Source organism: Lepisosteus oculatus, chromosome 22 (genome assembly GCF_040954835.1).
Source record: "Lepisosteus oculatus isolate fLepOcu1 chromosome 22, fLepOcu1.hap2, whole genome shotgun sequence".
In the NCBI taxonomy this organism is placed as follows: Eukaryota; Metazoa; Chordata; class Actinopteri; order Semionotiformes; family Lepisosteidae; genus Lepisosteus; species Lepisosteus oculatus.
This window is the reverse complement of record NC_090717.1, coordinates 4,571,347-4,595,563: the sequence shown is the minus strand read 5'-3', so window position 1 is coordinate 4,595,563 and position 24,217 is coordinate 4,571,347. Positions and strand designations below refer to the sequence as shown.

General features: G+C 35.5%; 1 protein-coding gene across 5 annotated transcripts in view; it reads right to left on the bottom strand.

The window, feature by feature from the left end:
* The window catches only part of ksr2 (kinase suppressor of ras 2), a 101,925-nt gene continuing 77,708 nt past the window's right edge, over positions 1-24,217 (bottom strand). For 4 of the 5 annotated variants that reach the window (XM_015366389.2, XM_015366391.2, XM_015366387.2 and 1 more), the window contains 5 exons: positions 23,748-23,844; positions 23,452-23,585; positions 15,630-15,764; positions 14,407-14,536; positions 11,444-13,728 (listed from right to left, as the gene is read on the bottom strand). In XM_015366389.2, coding sequence (XP_015221875.1) covers positions 13,582-13,728; positions 14,407-14,536; positions 15,630-15,764; positions 23,452-23,585; positions 23,748-23,844 — 643 coding nt within the window. In that variant the 3' untranslated portion in view covers positions 11,444-13,581. Of the gene's footprint in view, positions 5,115-11,443; positions 13,729-14,406; positions 14,537-15,629; positions 15,765-23,451; positions 23,586-23,747; positions 23,845-24,217 lie in introns of those variants that run through there. The other variant, XM_015366388.2, reaches the window with a different exon arrangement.

Below are 24,217 nucleotides of genomic sequence, written 5' to 3'. Positions count from 1 at the left end.
ACAGGTCTCAAATTCTTTATTGGCATAAATAAGTTTTGACATCATTACCCCACCAAACGCTGCACAAAACACAAAAAGGTAACAGCATCTGCAGTTTAAAGAGCTGACATTCATTAGATTAGCTGAAATTATAAATATTTTTTTAAGTGTAGAAAACTTTATAAATGTTACTGTACAAATTTACAAGAGTAGACCCATCATATAGTATGTCTGCACCAGAAACAAGTGCTCTTTCAAACTAATTTACAATAAGTAATAGTCCCAGCTCATTCTGCAACAGTCATCAACAGGAACACTGAAAATACACAATGACCTATCAAGCTCTTTGTATTATACAGGCTAAGAGTATAAAATGTAATATTGTAGTTTACAGAGGTTGCCTTTTGCATTTGACAAAGCTTTCAATGTCACTATTCACACAAAAAAAAACATGCTACAGTACTTTACTGACACCTGTGACTTAAAACAGTGACTCGCAAAGCAAATCAAAGCCAATGGCATTTCTTCAAAAAGTAATGGACACAACAAAGGGAACATTGATCAATACATTATTGTTGTTTTTTTTGCTGGAATTAAGATCCATCAGAGGAAGTGAAAAGTTACATGATTGGTCGTAGGAGTCAAACTATTACTATGCATGATGCTAGTTTTCATTAAGAAAATGACATCAGTGGGTTGTAGTATTCCAATTTCCAAATATTGGAAAGTGGTACTGATTTAATGCATTTTGAGGACAAGTTACAATGATTCCAGAACACATGTAATAAAATTACCACGATGGAATATTTTATGCGTTGAGGCCTGCAGATGTCTGAATTGTGAGTGTGTACCTACTTCATTTCCATTGTTTTCCATGAAGTATTTTAGCACTCACAATGTGTTCATTACAGGTATAGTGGGAGGTTTACACTGTATACTGTCCTTCGTTCAATAAGCTGTTCATTAACAAGCAGACATTTTTCAAAAAGAGAGAAAAGAAGTGTCTCCCATTTCTGAATCTATTCAAGTCCCAAAATGGTGCAGCAATGTGTATTATTGGAAAACAACGGTGCCTTAGATCCAAATTAGCATATAAAATTACACCTCTGTGTTTCTTCGCATTTTCTATCACATTACAGTTTGTGACTAGTAAACAGAATTCATTTTACAAACCCTCTGTATATGCATTTAGCAAATCTAAGGAGCTGTAAACATTTCCTGATTACATTTCTGCCAATTTGCTAGAAAGAAAACAATCTGCTTTTGAAGTCCTGTCACTGGTAAAGTCATTATGCCACGTGCTTCCCTCAGTGAAAAGACAGAATTAGCAAACACAGTATCTCGGGTTGTGCATACTTTTATATGCTGTTTTCTAAATTGACAACACTGAGTTAGTAATGTGCACATGGGAAGCAGAGGGACAAAGCCTGAAACAACAAGTCTGATAAGCTTCAGGTCACAGCCCACGCTCACTCTCGGTATCAAGAATGCAGCCACAGAAAACAGAAAACGTTTTCAACACAGCTGATGAACCTAGAGCTTTTTGGTATGAAAGGGTACATAGAAAAGTCTGGTTGGGATTGGGCAAAGACCATTTTATAATGAAAAATTCTCACAAAAACTTAAAATTCTGTTAATAAAAAACTAAATACTTTTGGAATTTCTTGTTTCTTGATATATATAGAATGATCAGAAAAGCAGCACCACAACAGGGATTTCTGATTAGCTCAGTCATGTGTTTGATAAGATCACCTATCTTGCCTTATTTTAATCTTTCTCACATGGGTCAGTGCAACCTAATTTGTGCAAGGGGAGATCATTTTAACCCTTCAAAATGCTAATGCTTAAGCACATTCTCACAGCTGTACTTTGTTTAATTTGCTTTGGAACTTCTTCAATATAATATTAAAGTGAGTCTTTCACAGTAAATTCTAAAATTTATAAGACAAAATAAGTTAGTGAGATTTAAAAAAAACAATCCAGTATCCCTATTTAGAATGGTCCATTAAAGTATTAGAAACTTTGCCTTGCCAAAAAGGTTACTTTCAGTAGCTATTGTACTATAAAACTAAAAAGCATTAATTTTAGGCCGTAACCTAAAATAATGGTAACTTAAATATTGACTAATAATATAATTTTTTTGATCTTCCTTACTTTTTGGAATTACTCTAAGATCAAGCAAATAACAAGGTAGGTCTAAACTTTAAAAATCTCTCAAATCCTGTGATTTTAAGAAATTTAGTTAAAAATGATTGTGTCACACTGAACATCAATGTGACTAAGAAAGCATTCAATGTGGCCATTCTAGTAAATGCGTTTCTCAGACTCCACAGCATGTTAAGCACAGCTCTCAATATTATAATTAGGTTGGAATATTTGTTACTATTTTAGTTTTCTTTGATCAAATTGTAAGTATACGGATTTATTGTACTGTGACTTTATTTCTCATGTTCTTGAGCAGCCAAACCAGTAAATGTAGATTTGGGAGCAATCTGAATCTCATTTGTTGCTTCTGAGCGGTCATTAGCTGACTGGTTCAACAGGTGGGAGACGCAAAACTGACAGCATGGAAAATGACCGACATTCCTACATGTTCCTCCTGTGCGAGGTCTATATTAGTCAAACCAAGCTGATTAACAGCATCGGATTTCAAATTTTCGGGGGTGTAACAGGAATTAATGGCAATTCCAGCCTTGGAAAAATTGACTCAACCAGGAAACCAGCCATGGCTTAAGTGGAAAACCTGGCAGGATGATATGGTAGCATGGTGATACAATCTGACTAAAATCTTAACTTCTCACACTTCTCATGAAGTTATCTCATCACTGAGTGTTTGTACATACATATTGTGAGAGGACAGTCATTTCAGCTAAGACAAAGGATCAAAAAGTAGCCCTGCAATAATAGATTCATAATATTTTCTAAGAGGAATCCGTTTTCCCTTTCATTACGAAACCAGTAAATTGTTTGAGCAGCAAAATAATTTGCTTGACCCAAATCATCTTCATAACAATTGTTATAAAGAGTATTAGAGAATGAACTGTTTTCTTTATGGAGTTCACTCCAGAATAAAAACGCACAAGTGAAGTCCTTCAGTAACCTGCAAATGTACTGTGCAGGCTTCTTTAAGGATTTTTGGTTTCTAGAGGGATGAAAACAAATGGACCTCCAACACCACCATATGAAATACAAATCCTGAAAAATACTTTGCTTGATGTTTGGTCTGCCCATTTTAATGTATTATTTTGAAATGAATACAGGGGTAACAAGTTCCTACTAATAAGGTACTTCACATGCAAGGGACTGCTAATGGTTGGCACACACTTATGTGTAATTAACTGCCACTCATACTTCACTTTCTCAAGCATTTTATACGTGCGCTTCTCATTTGATGTGTAATGAATCCAAAAATCCCACCAGCTCAAATTATATCTTAAAACCAACATTACTAAATACATCTGAAGTGCAAGTGGTGAATATTAATCAACCCACTTTTTATATGAAAACAAAGAAAGAAATTAAGATGTAACTGAATGTCTTTGGGTCTTTATAGCTTTTTTATTGTATGTTTGCTATTCTAAATTAAAGTGAAGTTACTGCACTTGCTTTCAGTTGAAGAATGTGTATTTTGTTAGTTATGTGAAGTAAAACACATTAATTCTTTAGGATGATGCAAGTGCTATACCTTCAACACCAGCAAATAGGATTTTGTGACAGACTCCTTTAGCTTATATTGAGATGCCTCCTTTGTAAGATATATAAGATGAATCATGTGCTCTACTTTACTCTTTCAATTCAGGGTGACTTGATACATTCAGATTGGTCTTAATTATTTAATCAAGCAGTTCAATAAGTGCATTGATGCTAACGAGAAAATAAGCAGTTTTATGGCTCTAACGTCATTTTCTTTGTCTTTTAATGAGAGGAATTTTAACTTTACTGTTTTTCAACTGTAACATGAGCCTGTAGCAGATGAAGTCCATTTTGTGTTCATTATCACGCAGAAAATCTATTTTTTAATGCCAATTATTTTATATAATTTCTGAAAACCTAATGGAGCCTTACCAACGCGTCAAAAAAATTAAAATAAAAAAATCTGTCTCCTTTAATGTAGAGATTTATTTTAATCTCAAAGTATAAAAGTTACTATCCCTTGTTTTGCAAACAAAGCCATAGATCGAAGAAAAGACGCACAGTTGTGTTCAAAACCACTTAAGAAGACACACAGGCTGTCACACTAAGACTCACATGAAATACAGTATGAAAAACAAATTTAAGAAATATGCAAAATTATAATTAACACACATTGGCAAAAAATAAACAGAACAAATCCCTGAAATGAGAGAAAACATTCCTTTCATATATTACTGTGCTTTAATGTCACTGAAACAGTAATATCGATCTCATTCACAGTGAAGGTGCTGATGATGTCCACGAAGTTCTGAATAGTAGTGCAATGTTCATGCCATTGTAGGCACACAGGCATGCAGAGAGAACTAAGACACAGGAGAATGGAGTTAAAACAGTTCAGTAGCCACAGCTTCCTAATGAATACTAACGGAGTAGCAAAGGAATAAACTCTGATGATCTTAAATAATTCCACTGCATTCTACAGTATTCGCTTTTAAATCTGTTTAAATCTGCCCTCTGTTGGTACTTCATGGAGGAGAAAATGTCACAAAGATAGACCTGATTTCAACATGAAAGCATGCGGAATTCAGAGGAATTACATTATGTTATTCCTCTGCTATTAAGTTGGAACTGTAGAAATTTCTAGCCATGATTTAAAGTGTCACCTGACTAATAAGCACTTATTTTCATTTAGAAAAAAAAAAGACTAGTAAAAATAAAGCATGAGGGAAAAATAGATATGTCTATAATTATATTTAATTGGCAACAGACAGGATAAAACTGACATGGTGTAAGAAACCACACAATTTGGAAACATTTTAGGCAGAGAGGAAAGGCTTCTCTGTGCTGGAATCCGCCTATGGCACCCTTAGGTTTGAGTAAGGTGCTAGTTCACCACTTCCAGGCTCCATGCCAGATGGGGAGAGAGTAAAGTAGAAGAAGGGAGGGGGAGGGCGGGGCCTCACGCAAAAAAGGCACAGTCCCATCACTCCATCTGTCACAGCCTACAGCAAGAGAAACAAACAACATCCCATCAATAAGTGCCTTCACACTCCAGCTTCTCCGCAGACAACAGCAGCCCAGGGAAGACCAGGCAAACTAGTACCAGAAAAACGAATTGTGGGAAGAAATAAAAAATGAATACATTAAATAAAAGATTGCCCTCAAGTTGAAGGATGATCGGGCAATCGGGTTTGAAAAAGTGTCCTAGTAATACACTGGTTGAATATTATTTAATGTATTTTTTAACCCACCCTTACTATCAACCCAGTAATCGCCTGAGAGTGCAGAGACTTGTGAACGAGGGACAGAGTGCATTGGTTGTGCACAAACACTTTTCCGACTGACAGATGGGCAGTGATGGGCAATGCTGTAGGGCAGGCAGGGTCAACATATAATTAACTTCATCTTTCCGGATGAGTGTGTCTGCCTGATGCTTGTCAAAGGCTGTTCTGTGACTCTTTAGAGGTTCACTCAGTGAGATCAATTGGATGTACTACAAAAACATGCCCATGCACAGTTTGAAAAAACAGAATCAATTAAAAATTAAAGGCCAAATCGAAATGGTACTGAAAAGAACATGGGAGAAAAATGACTGATTCAGCACCCATGTCATCAGCAATCGTGTTTTGTCTTAGGTAACGCTGGGTGACTGATGGAAAATGGCAGCTGTTCTTGTTTTCCTAGAATCATATGGAGCTCTACTAGGTGGGTTGCCTGCAGGATAACTAAGAGATGTCCAAGGAGAGAGCTAGCCAGTGTTTGGTTCAGAACACCTCCAGCCTTCCGGCAAACCCCTTCTTCTCCGTCTTTCAGGTCGGAAGTCAAATCTAATATAAATTTGACTTTCTCTTGTTTGATATCTAACAAGACTGACCTCTGGTGAAGTGCATGTGAAATCATGTTTGAATAAAGAAATCCACACAGCTGTAGCAAGATAGCTACTTCTTTCCCAGAACTAGAACATGGGGCTCATAAAGGGCAAAGAATCAGCCAGGTTTTAGTTCTCCCAAATTGATACAATTTTTTTGACAGTGGGACCACATCGTATTTCTTTCTCAGCCAAAATAGTATGTCTGATTCTGATATCTCCCAATTTGCTCCAGCATTATAAATGATGTGACACTTTGACATTTTTCTTTAAGAACCTCAATTCATCGTTAAGGCAAAAATTAATATAATCCTGTGGGCCAGTTCTGATAGCAAGAATCAAGTGCTTAATCATTCAAGGGCTATTCTCAGAAGCACCCATGTTATTTAGAAAGTATCACTCTTATTGGGCAGGCAGCTGTCCCACTATGGGTTTAGTTGGTGGTGCCAGGGTGTTAGTGAAAGGTAAATGAGAGCACATCCTGTGGTTAAACCAGAGCACACATCACAATTACAACACTGGTTGTGTTGTGTTTGTTCTTCACATTTTATGTGATGTGCCTTTCACCTTGCAGGTCCCCTCTAGGACTCTAAGACCCCTTCTCAGCACAAAGGGCACCTTTTTCTTCCTTGGTTTCACTCAGTTGCACTAAATTCAAACAAGAGCTTATTGTTCACAGTTAAAATAACTTCCTTATTGAAGCAGGAGACTGACTGACTGACTGACTGACTGACTGACTGACTGACTGACTGACTGACTGACTGACTGACTGACTGACTGACTGACTGACTGACTGACTGACTGACTGACTGACTGACTGACTGACTGACTGACTGACTGACTGACTGAAGCCTAAACAAAGGCTGAAACCCTTTGCCTGGGAACTGTTCTTAAAATCCTCTCGTTTTGACCAGAGGCGTGCCCAATTCTACACAGAGCCAATCTTGTCAACTCCTTTTCCCCATGTGGAATTTAGCCCTTGAGTGCAAATTATACAATCAGATCAGGTGTGCCGCATTCCACAGGTTTTTTTTCCATTAACTGGTGGGTCTCTCTACCTACCTTACAGGTGTGCTTGAGCAGCCTGACCTATGCAGGGAATTGAGTGACCAGCCTCTCAAGAGAAATCAGCATGCCAGCAGCTGTTCAGGGTGGGACAGCTGCCTTAATACATTATGTGCTTGGAGACTACAGAAACATTATTCTAGCAATACCAATGCAATAAATCTAGATGTTAAATATTGCATTATGGAAGTCTGGAATGTCATGTTTAATGTTCTTCAAAGAACTCTGGGATCATTTCCCTTGTTTGCATCTACTGTATATTCAGCACCAGATCAAATCAAGGCTAATTCCATGCTAAAAAATAGAAAGAAGAAACACAATATTTCAGCCTCTAAGGGTTCTTCAGGTGTGAAGAAGAAAGGTTTTAATGTTACTTATTTTTTCTACTTTCCAGTGTGGAATTAACCTTTATTTGTTCCTTTGAAACCAATGCACCCTGATGCAGCTCTGCACTCATCAGTATTTAATAGGGTTTTATTTTGCATGGAATTCCCTGGTTGCCATGAGACTTTGGTTTATAGATTGTATTTGTAAGATTGAGATCCTCCTCAACTTAAAAAAATCAAGTTTCATTTCTATATTTTAAGAATTTTTAATTAGTTTAATTTGTTAGTTGAATGCTAGTGCCTGTTACAAATTTATATATATAAATGCCAATACATAAAAAAATAATCTCAGAACCAAAATATACCATAGTGTTAATCTTATCACAACAGAGACAAATTTCTTAGTTGTTTGTTGGCTTTGATTACAGGTGCATCATCATCATCACAGGTGAATTTCAGGCTGAATTGATGTGATCTGACATCATAATGACTGGGATTGAAAGTGAAATTTCTTTACCTGGAGGCTTCTTTCTCTCTGCTCAGCTCAATCAGTGTGATAAATTCATTATGAATGACAAATTATACAGAAAAGAAAGAGAAAACTTGCAAAACATGGAAGGATAAAAGGGTTTCAACAAAAGTTCAAGTGAAAACATCAGGAAAACCAAAGAAATATGGGGAACTTACATAGTATAAGGATAATCTTTTTTTAATTTTTTAATTCAACAGTCTGAAAATACAGTACAAAATTATATCGTGTGATACCTAATTATGTATGTAAAGTCTGTAGTAATTGTTGTACTTACAGTACCATCTATAAAGTACTATATCTGAAACGATGAAGTTCAATGCAAATTTAATGGTACTGTAACCTTCATCACTATTTTTGAAAATTAGCTCTGTGCCAATTAATATTGAAATTCATTTAAACATGTTCAGCATTTTAAAAAAAACACCTATCATAAAAACTTTATAAATAATTAATGTCATATATGTGTGAATAAGAACTTCTTCATACTGATGAATGCTGCAGTGAGAAATTCAATTTTCTCACCAGGCTCATAATTTGGCCTTTGTCGCTGGCAGATATACAATAGTGGTGGTCGAAAACACACTCTCATTATTATGTAAAATTGTTAGCGCTGCAAGTGTGAAGAAAAGACCTTTGTCATATATATGGTTGATAATTGTCAGAAAAAATTATGAACTTCTGAAGCTGTATTTTGTTTTGCAAAAATAGGATGTAAAAACACTTGTTAACTGGTTGCTTTCCCTCAAGAGGGATCTGATATAAATCTATATTCACTTCAGACAAGAATTATATTGGTTTTCTAGTAAAGAGAAACCATGAAGTGATTGGCGTTAATGGACAGAGATATCAGAACATCTTTAGGGGACTGGTGGTCACTTCTCCGGAAGATTTTCTCCTTAGATGTTTTGTTTACAAGACTTAATTTCTTTTGGCATTGCTAAGGAGGGTCTTCAGGGACCTACTTGTGTTTGCAGGCCACTCCAATTCAATGGAGACGAATTAGGAAATGATTTGCTTCTGTTCTGTGAAAAGAAATGTCAACTGCTAATTAGTAACCATTTACAGAGACATTTAAGTTAACTCTGAAGTTAGAAGCAGAGAATCCAATTAGAAAACTCTCAATGACAACACGAGACGCAAAATGACAGGTGCTGGCATTTTGCATCTTCTGTGCCTGGTAAATTTACAAATGTCGTCATCTAGTTGGGATCATCTGTCTTCATTTCCACAACACTTATGTACAGTACTGCACTGAGGTGTATTACAGCCTGGATTTACTCTTACTTATCTTATTTGCACATTACCAGGTCATCAAGTGTAGGAATCCATTTTATCTTGATGTTGACCCCCGTTTTTGGAAGAGCATGGATGGAGTGCTTCCCTTTTTTAATCTCAACACATTTTATAGCAGTTCTTTTATAATGGGCAACATTCTAAAAGGTTAATTGCATTGCTTTGTGGCATGTTCCATAAAAACAACAGCAGTATAAAGCCTAAATCTGAAATAAATTGTTGTTGCTGCATTTAGGCTTCAATGTAGAGCTCACGAATGTAATTACCCTCAGTCACATGTGTGGTTTGGTGTTTAAGGTCAAAAGAGTGGAAGCACGAAACCCTTGGTCTCAGTCCTCTCTCAACCATCTTCTTATTCATTGTTTGACCTTGTACTAATCACTTGAGCAGGGCTCAAGCACAGTAATAAGGAAGTGATGTGACTGAAAGCAAAACATCATTTTAAGTGAAAAGGTTACTTCAAAACAAAAATAAGTTACAGTAGCAGAACCTGTTATGTGAGTCTTGGTTTTTAGACCAAGTTTGTTACGTCGCCACCTTATTGATTTGAGGAGTTTCCTGCTTATTGTTACCCATGGGAGTTAACTTCTGGTATGAATAGCAAACAGAACACAAAAGAGAAATAAGTCCCAAGCTGTAAAGTCTGGTGTCCACAGAACCCTGCATGCGAAGCAGTTTTCAAGGAATCAGGAAATACTGAAAATGTTTGGCGCCAAATAATGGTGTGTTCGAAAACACAGATAATAATTTCAGATTCTTGAAAACGTTAACATGTAATTTCTTTGATGTTTTAATCGTATCCTAGCAATTGAAAAGGCACCAACACTTGTGCAGTGTTTGGGAGCCAGAACTGACAGGAGCAAGGCTTGGAGGATGATTTTATCTGAGGGAAGTTGATATTTGCTCTTGAACAAATTCATTGCAAGAAACCAAACACCCCAAAACAAACTTTTCAAAGTGCAAGCACCAAATAGGCAAGAAATATGCATAACCTAATAGGTACAGTATTTTAGGAGAAATGTGTGTCTGTTGCTTCAAGGTTGAACTGGTTGTTGCTGATGGGGAAGGCTCTGTGGCAGGGTTTGAGAGTAAAATGGAGAGTATGTTCCTGTATACAGATTAAACAAAATAAATAAAGCCATCCTCATTAGTTGTACGTGACAGTTATTTAACCCGTACAAACTGATAACGTGACATAACATACTGACTATACTGTATGTCCCAAAAGGACATAACATTTTTTCAGATTTTTTCTTGCGATAGAATCTTAAAAAGATCTGTGTTGTACATTTACAGTAGGTGGGTTACATTGCAACACCATCTATTTCATTTTTCTTTTTTTCTGAGACTGCTCTGTCAGTTCTTTCCTTTTCTAAACAAAAGCAAAGTGCTCTATCGATAAAGTATAACACTTTGTTTTTTTAAAACCAATATCTTTGGGTCTTCAGCCAGATCTTGTCCCACCTACCTGCGTGTCAACTGCCAACACAAAAATCAAGGCTTATAACAATAAAGCAGGAAGACTCCTACTAGAAAATAACTTAAAGAAAATCATTTAGTTAAATATCTACCTTAAGCCAGATTTATTCAAAGCTTTAACCGAACTGTCAACTGCAAAGTTCAAATAGTGGCAAGGGCTTTTTCTGTTGAATAGAAGAAAACGTCTGCAAACAAGGACCAGCCATCAGATACTAGCTTATAATACAGAGAAGGCAGGTAGAGCAAAGATGTGGTTTAATCACCTATGAAATGAACACGATTTTGAATAAGAGGAAATCAAGGATAGTGACATGTGGGTTTTCTCCTTTGTTAATATGCAAAATTGGTTTGCTATGTGATTCCTGAATAAATTAAGAACCTACATTTGTTTGTCATGCACAAATGTTAGTTAAATAGGAAATACAAGAACATGTATAGTACTGTTGAGCTGTTGTGCAGGGGGAAAAGTTTGAAAAGACTAATGAGAAAACTCAGTAGACTATGACAGCGAATATCCAAGGATCATTTTTAAATGTTAATATACAGAATGTACAGCATTTATGCAATAAAACTAAAACCTAGGGAGGCGGTTTTGGGACCATTCCAGAAACTCTGAGCCTGAAAGTAGAAAGTTAGGCCGATGCCCTAACAGCAATTAAAGCAATGTGTTAGTCTTTTTCCAGCTTTCAACTCAAAATTAAAAAAACAAAATGGAAAGGGTACATAAAATGGACAACTTAAATAAAACAAAAATGGGCAAAAAAGACCTTTAGTCAAAAATGAAAACATTTTATTGTCATTCACAGGAAGAAGATGAGTGCAAATAAATAGCTCATGATCAATCCATCTGTGTCACTAAGCCACATACCATACGGCAGCTGTAATTACAGGCTGTTACCACTATGCTCTATAATACATGATTGAATTACAAGCCTGGGAATTGAACAAAACAACAACAAAGAAATGTGTAAGAATCTCAACACATTCTAACGAAAAATAAGACAGAAAACGACACAATTCAAACATTGAGGAAAAAAAACAGCAATCCTGTATATCAACACAAATTGACATGGAATGCTGAACAAACCCACTAAATGTTTTTAATAGTTGGCACTAAGGTAGATGTTTCAATCATATTGTTACATGACCAGGTTTTTCCACCCAATATGTGGTCACCTTGCCAAGAATGAATGCAGTTTTATGAAGCTTTATATTAAGATATAGTACAAATACAGCATTACAGTAATTATTTTACACAGTCTGTTTTTTGTCTTGATTTACAAAGCTTGCTGTAGCAGTACAACAAATTGTATGATGGCTCTATGACTACAGTGGTGGTCAAGTTCTCAGAAAATACTCAAGTACAGAAACATTCTTTTTTTTCACAAACTTTTAAATTAATTAATTAATCCTTTTTGCTTTTTGTGGAATACCATCAATGGATTTTTAACTGCAAGGAAACACGGTTTCATGCACTTAAAATTGTAAACATCAGAGTGGACACACTGACAAATATATATATATATGATCCACTTACAATATTTGAATTTAAATGATTTGTGAGTTGTGTTCCAGTACAGACTGAAATACCCTAAAAAGCAGCAAAATATTTCTTTATGCATGTATATATGTATAATAGAAACAGCTTTATACATGAATGGATTGTCAGATTTGACTGCTAATGGCACTGCATTTACAGATATCAAAAAAGACTAAATACAAAGCAGTTGAATAAGCATGACTGTGTCATTCAGAAAGCCTCTTGTTTTACTCTTGTTTTCCCTTCTTTTAAAGAGTCTTTCATTCTGTCATTTGAGGCTGAAATTTCTGAATAGAATATTGTAATGTGAGTGAGAATTTATTCTTAAAAAAATACAGGACCCATAATCACAGGCAGGCCATAATTTTAAACTTTCGACACAACATTTATTAGCATGCAATAATCTGCCCTTCAGCGATTTTGGATATGTTTATTTCTAATCATAGTTGTCAAATGTAAGGCCCAGGGTCTTAAACACCATCATTATTCTGATATGATCACATGTTGTTGTTTTTTTACACTGTATTCATACAAAATGTTAACTCTCTATATTGTAGAAAACAAGATCTCTCAATTAAACTGTGAATGTAGGACTGACATATTTTTCCTCATATGCTCTGTATCAATGTTTAATTAAACTTATTTATGTCACAGTTATTATATTTCATTACCAAGTGCCAAAGTGATATCACATTCATTATCTTCCAGCTACCTGAAGAGCAGCTTCAGCTTTTTAGTACTGTAGCTAAAATTCTGTTACTTTCAGAAAGGTTTGAAGGCATTTTGGTCAGTTATAGAATACTGAAATTATTCCTTAAATTCCAAAACTTTCCCCTCCAGTGTGCAGGTAAATGTGTTTCATATGTGTGTTCATAACATCTCTGCAGGTGTATAGCCTCATGATTACAATGTATGGGACACACATACATCCACACACATGGTCAACATAAATAAAACAGTCAAAAAGACCACAGTGAAAAATAGGACAGATGGTAAAAATAAATACATTGCAGAATTCAGAACATAATTACATTGATCTGTTGATAACTAAAACTACATTTTTGTAAACAAAACAAAACACTCAACTTTGCATTTAAAAATGCATTTAAAAAGATATAATGTAGTGATTTGTAACAGTAAAGAAACAATAGAATTGGCATAAACAAAAACACAAAAATGATGAAAACCAGTCAAGTAAAGAAAACCAATGTCCCAGGTGTAGCTAAACATTAGTCCATAACATTGGGCCGTTTGGGATTTTAACTTTTGGACATTGATTATCTAATGCATATCATATACACAATCCAGGGCTAGGCAGTTCAGCCATTGGCTGCTTGTCTGTGCTTTCAAAGGGTTTGTTCCTAACTCATTTGACATACTCAGCTGACTTCCAGAAGTGTCCAGGGTGGGAAAGGCGACGGTTCCGTTTTGGCAGTTTTTCCAGCATCTCCACAAGCTTAGAGAAGCTTGGTCTCTCCTCCTGCTCATATGCCCAGCAGAAAAGCAGGATGTCCTGGGTAACAAGTAAAATACATTATATTCAAGAACAAGACATCACACAAGTAGCTCATGTGTAGGCTGCAAAGGAACAAGTAATAGGTTTATTCCCTGCTGAAAAGAGAAGAGAGACAACACAACGTTTCGGCCGTGGAGCCTTCTTCAGGTGTGAGGGGTGTGTTCCACGGCCGAAACGTTGTGTTTTCTTTCTTCTCTTTTCAACATGGAATAAACCTATTACTTGTTCCTTTGCATCATTACAAGTTGTACAATTATCTCAACAGAGTCCGCTTGCAGCGTAGTCCCTGTAACACATCTGTAAAGGCTAGAAATTAATTCAGTCTATCTGTTTTTCACTTTTATACCAACAGCTAAAAGTAGGATTTGCGTGCTTTATCAATCGTTTCTTTTTTTGTGAAAGGTAATTCTCATTTTAAGGGACACAATTCCAGAGCTAAAGGGCTGCAATTCAACAGGTCTTCTTATACCTTCAAGCTTCAGCTTAGACCTCCAAGGATGTCCGAGAGCTATGCTGAAGTGACTGTTTGCATTCTAGAACTGGCTTATTCCAGAACTGGAGCTGTGAAAATTCCTGGTCAGAGTGCAAACGACAATGGAAATGTGGACTCTCCCTGCCCTAGGAGAAAATCAGCTTGAACAGAAGCATCATGACAGGCGTGTTTGGAGTACTCACAGAAATCTCTTTCCCCATGCCTATCTGAGTAAGATTTGGCTTCATTCCACTTCCAACTTGCCAAACAATTGCCTCTGCTGGTTGATTTTTGAAAGGCCACTCCCGCGCATGTAACTCATACCATATAGTTCTGAAACAAATAAACATATCCCCATGTGACAAACCATGCATGCTAAAGGTCAAGAGAATCCCAACTCTAGCTTTTAGCTCCTTGACAGTAAACCTGTTTAATTTTACCTGTACTAACCTACAGCATCTATACGTCCACATTGGTCAACATATCACTTCTTAAATTAATAGAACTGATGTGAAAGAACAGAGAAACACATGCCTTTCATTTTTCCTCTGGATAGACAGGAAAGCCCATGATCAAAGGTAAAAGCCTCAACCCTGAAATTAGTCCACTCCTTTAAAGTTGATGAAAAAATCATTTTTTCTAAACAAAATCACTTTAAGACTAATTTATATGATATTTATATGGCTATATTAAATGTTTATAAATATAAACATTTATGAATACGTTACAAAATATACATATTGTTAATTAACTTAGCATTAGTGAAATAATCAAATTATAAACTGTAGAAACAATGGTTCAAATTATATTTCTATAGCACTAATACCTTAATATTGTCATTTGCTATTAAAATGCAATCAAATATACATGGTACAGGCAACAATCGATTATTTTTCAATAAAAAAACTGCACATTTTACTACCATATAATACAAATCAGGGCACTTAAAAGATCATGTGAAAACTATCTATTATTTAAAAAAAGCACGGACGTGAATCCAGAACTTCAAAGACACTGGAATTACGTGCCCAAAAAACATCTCTTCCATGTAAACACAGCTAATGAATAACATAAAAATCTGTCACCAGGTGCCCAAAGGGTATACCTCAAGGTAAGACAGCCGTGAACAGAATGTGAGTTCACTGACTCATCCAATTAGAGTGTCATTCAGACTCACAAACCTCCATATGTGGTGACATCTGAAAATGTAATTGTGTTAGAAGTCAACAGACCAGTGTATCAGTGCACACTGCCTGGTAAGCTTCTTTTCCCTGCAGTCAAAGTGGCATTTCAATGCACTTGGTGTGCAGTGCGTTCAAGCCCACTCAACACTACCATAATTTGCTAAGAGTCAAGCCATGAAATCAAAGCTCTGAGGAAAGTTGAAAAGAACAAAATCTGAAACATCAGAAGTCTGAACACCAACCCGAATGCAAACACGTCAGACTGTTTAGAGAACGGAAGTTTGTCCTCTTCTGTGTCGGGTGAAAGCTGTCGAATGATTTCCGGAGCCAGATGACACAACCACCCATTGGGGATTCGTATCTTGTCTTCCCTCCTGCTGGGGAAGCGAGAAGCCACAGAAAGAACATTTTGAAAATACCATCTCAAAGTGCAGAGCTATGTGACTTTGGAGCGAACAGGGTCCTGTTTGGACTCACGGCTGTTGATTTAAAATGTGTAATTGAAATGATTCTCAGATTCCTTCAAATGGATACATTTATTTTGTTAATTGCTTTAAACAAGCAAACACAGAACTGAACAGAGGGAAAAAAACAAAACAAAATACCACTAAACTGTTCAGGTGTACCACCCTGGCGCCTGTGAAGTTGTAAAGAACACAATGTTTTGACTCAAAGACAAAACAACATTTTTCAATTGACCTCAGAAACTTGGGTTCAGGCAATTACTAACATCAAATATAATGCCAACGTCTTTTTCTTAAAGTCAACATTAAATGCAATTTACTGTATATTTCGAGACAAAATCAAAATATCTAAACTTATGTTAATATGTCTTCACTCGTGAGGGAACAGGCACATGAACCTTTGTACATGTACAGTAACTGTTGATGTCAAACTTCTCTGAGACATCCATTTTGCTTGTAATCTACCCTCCAAAATGGCTTGACATGCCATTTTTTAATTGACATGTTTCACATTTTCTAGTGTGTATCCTATCAATCAAATAAGTGCAATATGAGATACTGTACGAAACACTAGAAGAGTTTGTTGTTAAGCATAAAACAAATCTTCCATTGCCTTAACCTGGCTTTTAGTGGGAGTATAACCATCTATCTAAAAGAAGGATGAGTCATTAAGAAATATCTGGTGTCATGACTCATGTTAAATAAATAAAATAAAACTTTAATTTTTTAAAATAATTACAGAGTACTAATGCATTTATTGCCTCTTCTGTAATGTAATTGTGGATTCCAGAACCAGAACTAAGGAACCGGAAAAAAAAATACAATGGATTTACCTGACAATGTGCACTAGCTGTAGGTACATGGTGTTGCTTCAGTTACAGTACAGTATCTAGCTGTCATAAACATTTTATTAAAATACAAGGTTTCAATTTCTACGTAACTAGAAGTGCTGTTTCAAATTCCCACATAGCTTCTGTCTGGGAAAATGAAAAAATGGTACAGTAAAAAAAAACAAAGCTGTCAGGAAGTAGCATTTACCCGTGTTTGACACAACTGACTCCTGCTGCCAGTTGTTTATGATTGCGTGAGATCTGTTCACTTTCAGCTCGTAACTTATAATTGTGCTAAAACTTTTTTTGCTGTGCTCGCCAGAACAACCAGTGATTTCAAAAGACTTATCAAAGCGAATACTCTCACCTGTTGCATTAAAACTGTTTTGATGAATGATAACTTCATTCTTCTTTCCTAATTGACAATATATACTGTATAAAACCACACAGATCTTTTGGCATTCAAGAATAGAAAGTATGAATTTTATCTGTTTTATCTTCGTTTTTGCTGTTCTGGGCATTCAGAAGTCAGGTCTTCTCACTGTTAGTCCTGATGTGTCAAGACCTGTTTCTTCAGTATTAACAATTTAATCAAAATGATCTGAATCTATTGGCCTTTTATATATCCTTACTTCTCACGTACCCATGTAAAGAGTTATAGCTAGGGAGAAATGAGTGCCTAATTGAGCTAGTCCTTAGCCCACTGCTTACCTGCAGGGAAAACATTTGTGAGGTGTACATTGTTTTTTTTACTGTGAGAGACCACACTATTTGGTAAAGTAAATCGTTAAAATCTGATTTATTTAGCGGACACAACAGAAAGAAATGAGAGGGGGAAGAAGTGCTCTATACCTTTTACACATCATAACTCTATTCATACTGCCACAGTACACCCTCTCAAGCCTGAATTTAAATCCCACAGTGACAGGAAACAAGCTCTAGATGGAGAAGAGACTCAGAAATGTCAAGATTTTCAAGAAGGCAATTCTTAATTCTGAGTGGAGTCTTACAATACTTTTAGAATCGCTCCAGTTCTCCTTGCTGTTTTTAATCTAGTCCTGTGTTCAGAACAACAATTACTTATGGGATTATCACTTATAATAAAAAGGAAAAATATTTTAGCGAGACTGAATTAATGAATATTGCATTGTGGTTTAACCAAGTTATACTTTCATTGAGTATCTGAATTGGTTATAGATTGTGGTAACTCCATTTGCTTAGATCCTATAGAAGCTCATTAAACATGATTAAGTATCTGTACATATGTAATTAATATACCATAACACTTCTCGTATGAGTAAAGAACCTTTGTACATCCAGGCTCTCTGACAATCGATTCAGCAGTTGCCTAGGAGAAGCCTGTACTTCATCTTAAAGGAATTTACAATTCTCTCTGAATGCATCATTATTCATCACCCCAGAAATTCAAGTGGGATTTAACATTTCCAATTACTACAGCCTTGAGACTTTTTAACAGAATTAAAGGATGAAAATCACTATATCTTCTTTTTTGCTGGTTCCTTCTTAACCACTCTGTCTCTATATATAATATAAGATGTGTATATAACATTAATGCAATGATATAAAACACTTGCTTTATATATTCAAACAATTTATAAACCCAGCATCTTGTACCTCCAGCAACCTTATTTACTGTATCTCTTGCAGTAAATGCCCAGCCATCTACATTGGTGAAACAGGAAGGAGACTCGGAGACCGCTTCAGAGAACACGTCAGGGCTGTGAAGATTAAAGATCTCTCCAAGCCCATTGTTTCTCATTTCACCTCTGACGGCCACGACCACACTAATCTCTCCGTCTGTGTTCTCAAAGACGGTTTTCCGAACTCATACATCAGAAAGACCACCGAAACTAAAATTATTCTGCAGTTAGGATCACACATTCTCCCTTCCCTTAACGACAGATTACTGTTCTTTTAAATTTTCTCCATTCATTGGAAGTTTCATTTCACACCTCTCTGCACCCATTCTGACTTCACACCTCTTGATTGGCCTCTCTTTCTGTCCCCTGCTCCCGCCTCTCACTCCTCCTCCCTCCCAACCTTTGTTCTCCAGCTACTTTACCTTTGCCTACTGCCCTGTCTCTCTCACACCTGAAGAAGGCTCCACGGCCGAAACGTTGTGTTCTCTTTCTTCTTTTTTTCAGCATGGAATAAACCTATTACTTGTTCCTTTGCATACTATACATCTGTTGCTCTTGTGGTATTAAACCGAAATGCATTTGCATAACAAAACATTCCTGTCTTTAACATATAACAGTATCATTATGGTAAATAATAAAAGTTTAGAAAAGCTTATCACACGACAAGTGCTATTGCTATTGATAGACTATAATATTTAATTTGCTGAAACTTGAAAACAATCAAAACATTAAAGAGGATCACTGGCAAAGCCTACAGTATTTGTGTTATATTGTAAATGTATATATACAGATTTCAAGAGCATTTGATTCCAGTGTTCCGAATCATGTTAACTCTAACTCCCCTACCAATTAGGAAACCATCTGGATTAACATTCATATGATTACCCTTTATACCAATCACAATTGTGGGATTTGTCTTCCAAATTCATACAAGAGTACGTGCCAGCAGTCAAACACTCATGCCAAGAAAACCAATTGTTACAATTAGTAATTACTTAATAATTCAAAACAAAATCACTGGAAATGTCAAATAAAAGAGAACTCTTCCCTGCATGCAGTTTTTTTTATTTATCTAATAGAAAAATAGCTTAAAAGTGAATGTATTTTCATTTTTAACAAAGATTAACCCACATACAGTACAGTAATGTCCTCCAGTATTCTACAGTATGTTGTGTTGGTTGTGATAAATCTATAGCCTTCTAATAAACCTGAGGAGAACAGCAGAAGGTTAAGGACTTGAAATATGTGTTATAAAATAAGTTGTATATTATGTGATTATGTGTAGATATGTAGAAATACTATTTTTTAATGCAGCTATTGAAGTATATTATGGTGGTCACATTAGTTATGGGCATTTTAAATATATAGTACATATGAGATAGACGAAATGTTCACAGTGCATCCTGAAAGTTTCATATTTCAGGATACATAAGAATTTTTCAAAAGGCTTACACAATTTCAAAACTCAGATACATCTTTCTATTGAAAATTACATAAACTATGTACATGTATATGCTAATGGATAAGACACATGCACAGTATAGGACAATAGTCTTGGAGCACTCATAACTGAGCCTTGCATAAATATCAAATCATATTGAAATCTTTTCAAAAGTAGGCAGCTTCTTTATATTAGAATACATTTCAAAATGAATGTCATTGTAAACCACTATCAGAGATACAAACTTCTCTGGACATCTGGACAAGGAATTGTTATATATGCGGACATACAACAGATATACCCAGTCGACTGAAATACAACAATCCACAAATAAAGACTGAAATTAAATTATATCAAACTGATCTACACAAGTTTTGTAGGTAGGTCCCTTTTCAGGCCATAAAGGCCCATCGGGAATGGGGGGCATTTCCCCCAGTACTCATTTGGAAAGCAGGCTGAGTGGACCTGGTAGCTGTCTGGGAGGAATTAGCGCTAGCTATATCACTTGACCCTACCTGGGATTGAACCTGGGACCTTCCGGTCAGAAGCTAGACACCCTTGCCATCTGAGGTACCACAGCTCCACACAAGTTTAGTAACAATATGAAATTCTAAAGGCTATTAAATTAGTGTCTCACTATAACTTATGCTATTTAAAGAAGTGCTCTGGTATACAGGTCTACAGCTCTTGTAGTTTGCTCTTAATTTCAAATTTATAACCAAAAACATTCTGCCTTTTTAATCAATTTAACAAGTAAGTTGTTCCAATACGTCAGAAATGGCCAGCTTTAATTTCTGTTGAAAAAATTGCAAATGACCTCAATTAAAAGCAAATATTATTTATTCCAAGTCTTTGACATCTGATGATTTTTAGGTGGTAAAATTACAGATTCTTTTTTTATTTAGAAGTAATGAATCCTACTTTTTATACACATGATCAGCTGCCTTGTACTGCTGGTCAGGTCTGGCACTGCAGCTGATTTTGTTTATTGCCTTTGCTTTTAAATTGTATTATGCTGTTGTAAAATGTTTAATAATTTGCGACCGCATATATGTTTTAGTTTTTTGGCATGTCGTTATGTAAAGAATAGCCAGGTGCCAAACACACCATCAACCTGAGCTGGAAACTGTAATACTGTACCTGTATGTCACCATTAAGAAACCGGTTGTATAAGAATTACATAAATGAAGGAAGCTAAAATGAAAATTATGATGAATTAAAACGTTCACTGGCACTAAAGATGTGAAACTGCAAGTGACTAGTTATGATAAATCACATTTATTGTTACATAAATAGCCTTCAGCTTCTATTAATATATCAGGGAATTCCGGCAGCACTTACATTTTTAGTCCATTTGACAAAAAGAAAATGCCAAATAAAGTTTTGTTAAGAAACACATTTAAGAAAAAGGCTTTTTTTGCTAGTTCTTTGAAGATTAATTCTTGAAATGTTAAGTTCAGAACTCTATTTCTACGTCTTTAGGCAAACCAGACCAAAGCTAAAACACTTTTGCAATTGAATAAAAAAATGCCCTTCAGAACAAAAAAGTACTAAAGAGATACTGCTATCTCTCTTACCCACAATGTTTGCTTGCTGTGGTTATGAACAGCATCCAATCTGTTGAAGAAAGCTTGGAGCATATTAGGAGATTTCTAAATCCTAAACTCCCACTCTGTGTTTATACTGTAGCTGTGGGACTTTTTTGTTTTAGACAGTTTAGTTGCAAAAGGAGAGATTTTTTTAGTAAGCTTTTAGATTTTTTTCTAAGCCCCCAAATAATGAGCTGCTCCATGAACTGAAATCAAAATTAAATTTGCATCAGAGGAAAAAATGTTAATACAGTATTTTTTAATGGCTTTACCAGAAAAAAGATTAAATCCTCAATTCAATTAGGTATTTAGTCATTATGCCATGAATCACTGTGATTTAATGCTCAGATATTACATTCATTATGAATCAATTAGGTTTGTGAACGCCCCTCAGGCTACATTTCATTATATAAATTAATTACAAAGTAATGCATTCAGAACACAAAAAACAAAGACCAGAGGGGCTGTAAATACCTCATTGTTCTGGTTTATATGTCTCAAAGCACATTTATGTTTTATGTTTTTCTTAGGAATTATTCTTCCTCATATAAAGTATTTTTAGTCAACTCAGCTTTGCTGCTATGATGCTACCACTTTTTTATTCTCACCTCAACCCTCACAAATCTGCCAGAAGTCTGTGGAGATTGGAGAGATGCTGTTGTCACTAAGAGCACTACAAGATCAGAGGCACCCTGACAAGTCACTGGGGTTACTGACATCTTTCTCCGTCTTCCAAAAGCTTGGTGATAGTATTAAGCCTGTTTCACAGACTACATCACTTGAGAGCCCGGTTTCTGACGTTTGGAAAGAGCTTACCTACCAGATTTGCCTGTTTCCTTAATTTTGCATTGCAGAAGCATATCTCAGAAAACTTTGGATGTGTCTGATTTACTTTTTTTCAATATTACATATTGCTCTCTTTCAACATAAGGGGTACCAGATAAACTCAGCTGTAAAAATTAAAAGTTATATTCAATTTCTAAAACTGAAACAATGTTGTTTAGCTGTAAATAGTAGAGATGTTTAAGCCTCACACTGCATTGTATGACATTACGTTACAGACAACGCATACAGTATATACATCATTAAACAGTTCTAATAAATTTAGAAAAAAATAAATAAATCAGTCTCTTCTATTGTTTGTAAATCACTCATAAAAACAGTTGCTGTTTAATAAAAAAATATTTTTTTTATCACATCCTTCAATAATGTGGGAAGCCCATGGAGCATAGTTTTCATTGAGGGAAAGCAATAGGCACTGGGCCCATCTCCACGTACTATAATGTGAGCATTTTGCCAATAGGGGAATAAGCAGCTCTATTTAAGGGAAGATGCTGTTAAGAAAGGACAAAGTGAAAGCCATTTCAGATAATCATATATTACTTTTGACAAGTGAATCCATATAAAAGAATACAGTGGTATTGTCCTTCAAATATTTTGATAGTTAAAGAGCAAAACTCGGATCAATTCACTTTGTTGTTGAGTTGTCGGCAGGATATGGGTATTACTTTCTGCTGTTGAGGAAACAGCAAAATGACAACATGTATTATCTGAGAGCACCCAAACCTTAAGGCAAATCCACACACTTCTCAACAAGGGGAGAAAATGATGATTGTGAATCCCGGAAAGAACTTCCAGGCACCTGAACCACCTTTCCAGACCGATAGTCACAGTATCGATCTTGCTCAAGCAAGAGGAAAACCTTTTAGTGAGCAATTTTTGATGTTTTACTGTCCTGTTGAAGACTATGCCAAACTGTATTATTCAAGCTCAATTCCAGTGCTACCATGTTTCTACTGTATTAACACTTAGACAGCTACTTACACTTTTTTAAATTGTACATTGACTTATGTTACGTATTTGGTGTGTTTTATTAAAATTCCTGTTTTTTGTAACTACCTCCCTGAAACACTCTTAGAATTTATGGCAGATTAAGTGTATCATATTATCTGAATAGTTCACAGAAAAAATGGTGGAATTATTTAATGAATGAAAAGGCAATGTGTTGAACTTAATACTCTTCAGTCATACTAAAGTTATCTATATATATTGAAAGTTATCTATATATTTTAAACATACCTGCCCGCCTGTAAAACTCCAGATATAGTGAAGAGACCAAAATCAGTGATGACCACTTTGCCGTTATCGTAAAATACATTTTTAGACTTCATGTCTTTGTGAAGAATTCCTTTAGCATGGAGGTAACCCATCCCCTAAAATAAATGGGAAAAAAAGAAAATTAAGTGGAACTTAATAAAATCCTCATTTGGATATTGAATCAAAATTAGGAGAACACTGTATATTAAGAGCACAATGTCCATTTAAGAATTAATTAATTTCTTCTGTAGATAGTTACAAACCAATGTTTACATTACCTTGACCATTTCCTGTGCTATCTGCCTGGTTTTGTTGACATCAAGGACAACTTTGGCATCTCTCACAACTGAGTAAAGGGTCCTTCCTTTACATAAGCTGAAACAATAAATATGGATAAATTAATATAGACAGTAATCGAATTAGATATAAAAACAATTGAATAGGTGTTATATTGTGCAAAGTAACCTTGACAAAATATGTTTGGATCCTTTACCCATTTATGATAACTGTGTAAAAGACATTATTCAAAACAAAATAACTTGATTTACTACAATAGTACACACCATGTTTGTTCAACATTCTAGAGTTTCAAAGGCTTGATTACAGCAACAGTCAAAACACTTAGAATTGTCCTAGAAATTGAATGACTTGTGACTTGGAATGAATTATAAGAATTGGTAAAAGAAATAATTACATTCTAAGAATAGAATTACTTTGAACTTCATAAAAAAGCACAGAATATTTGCCA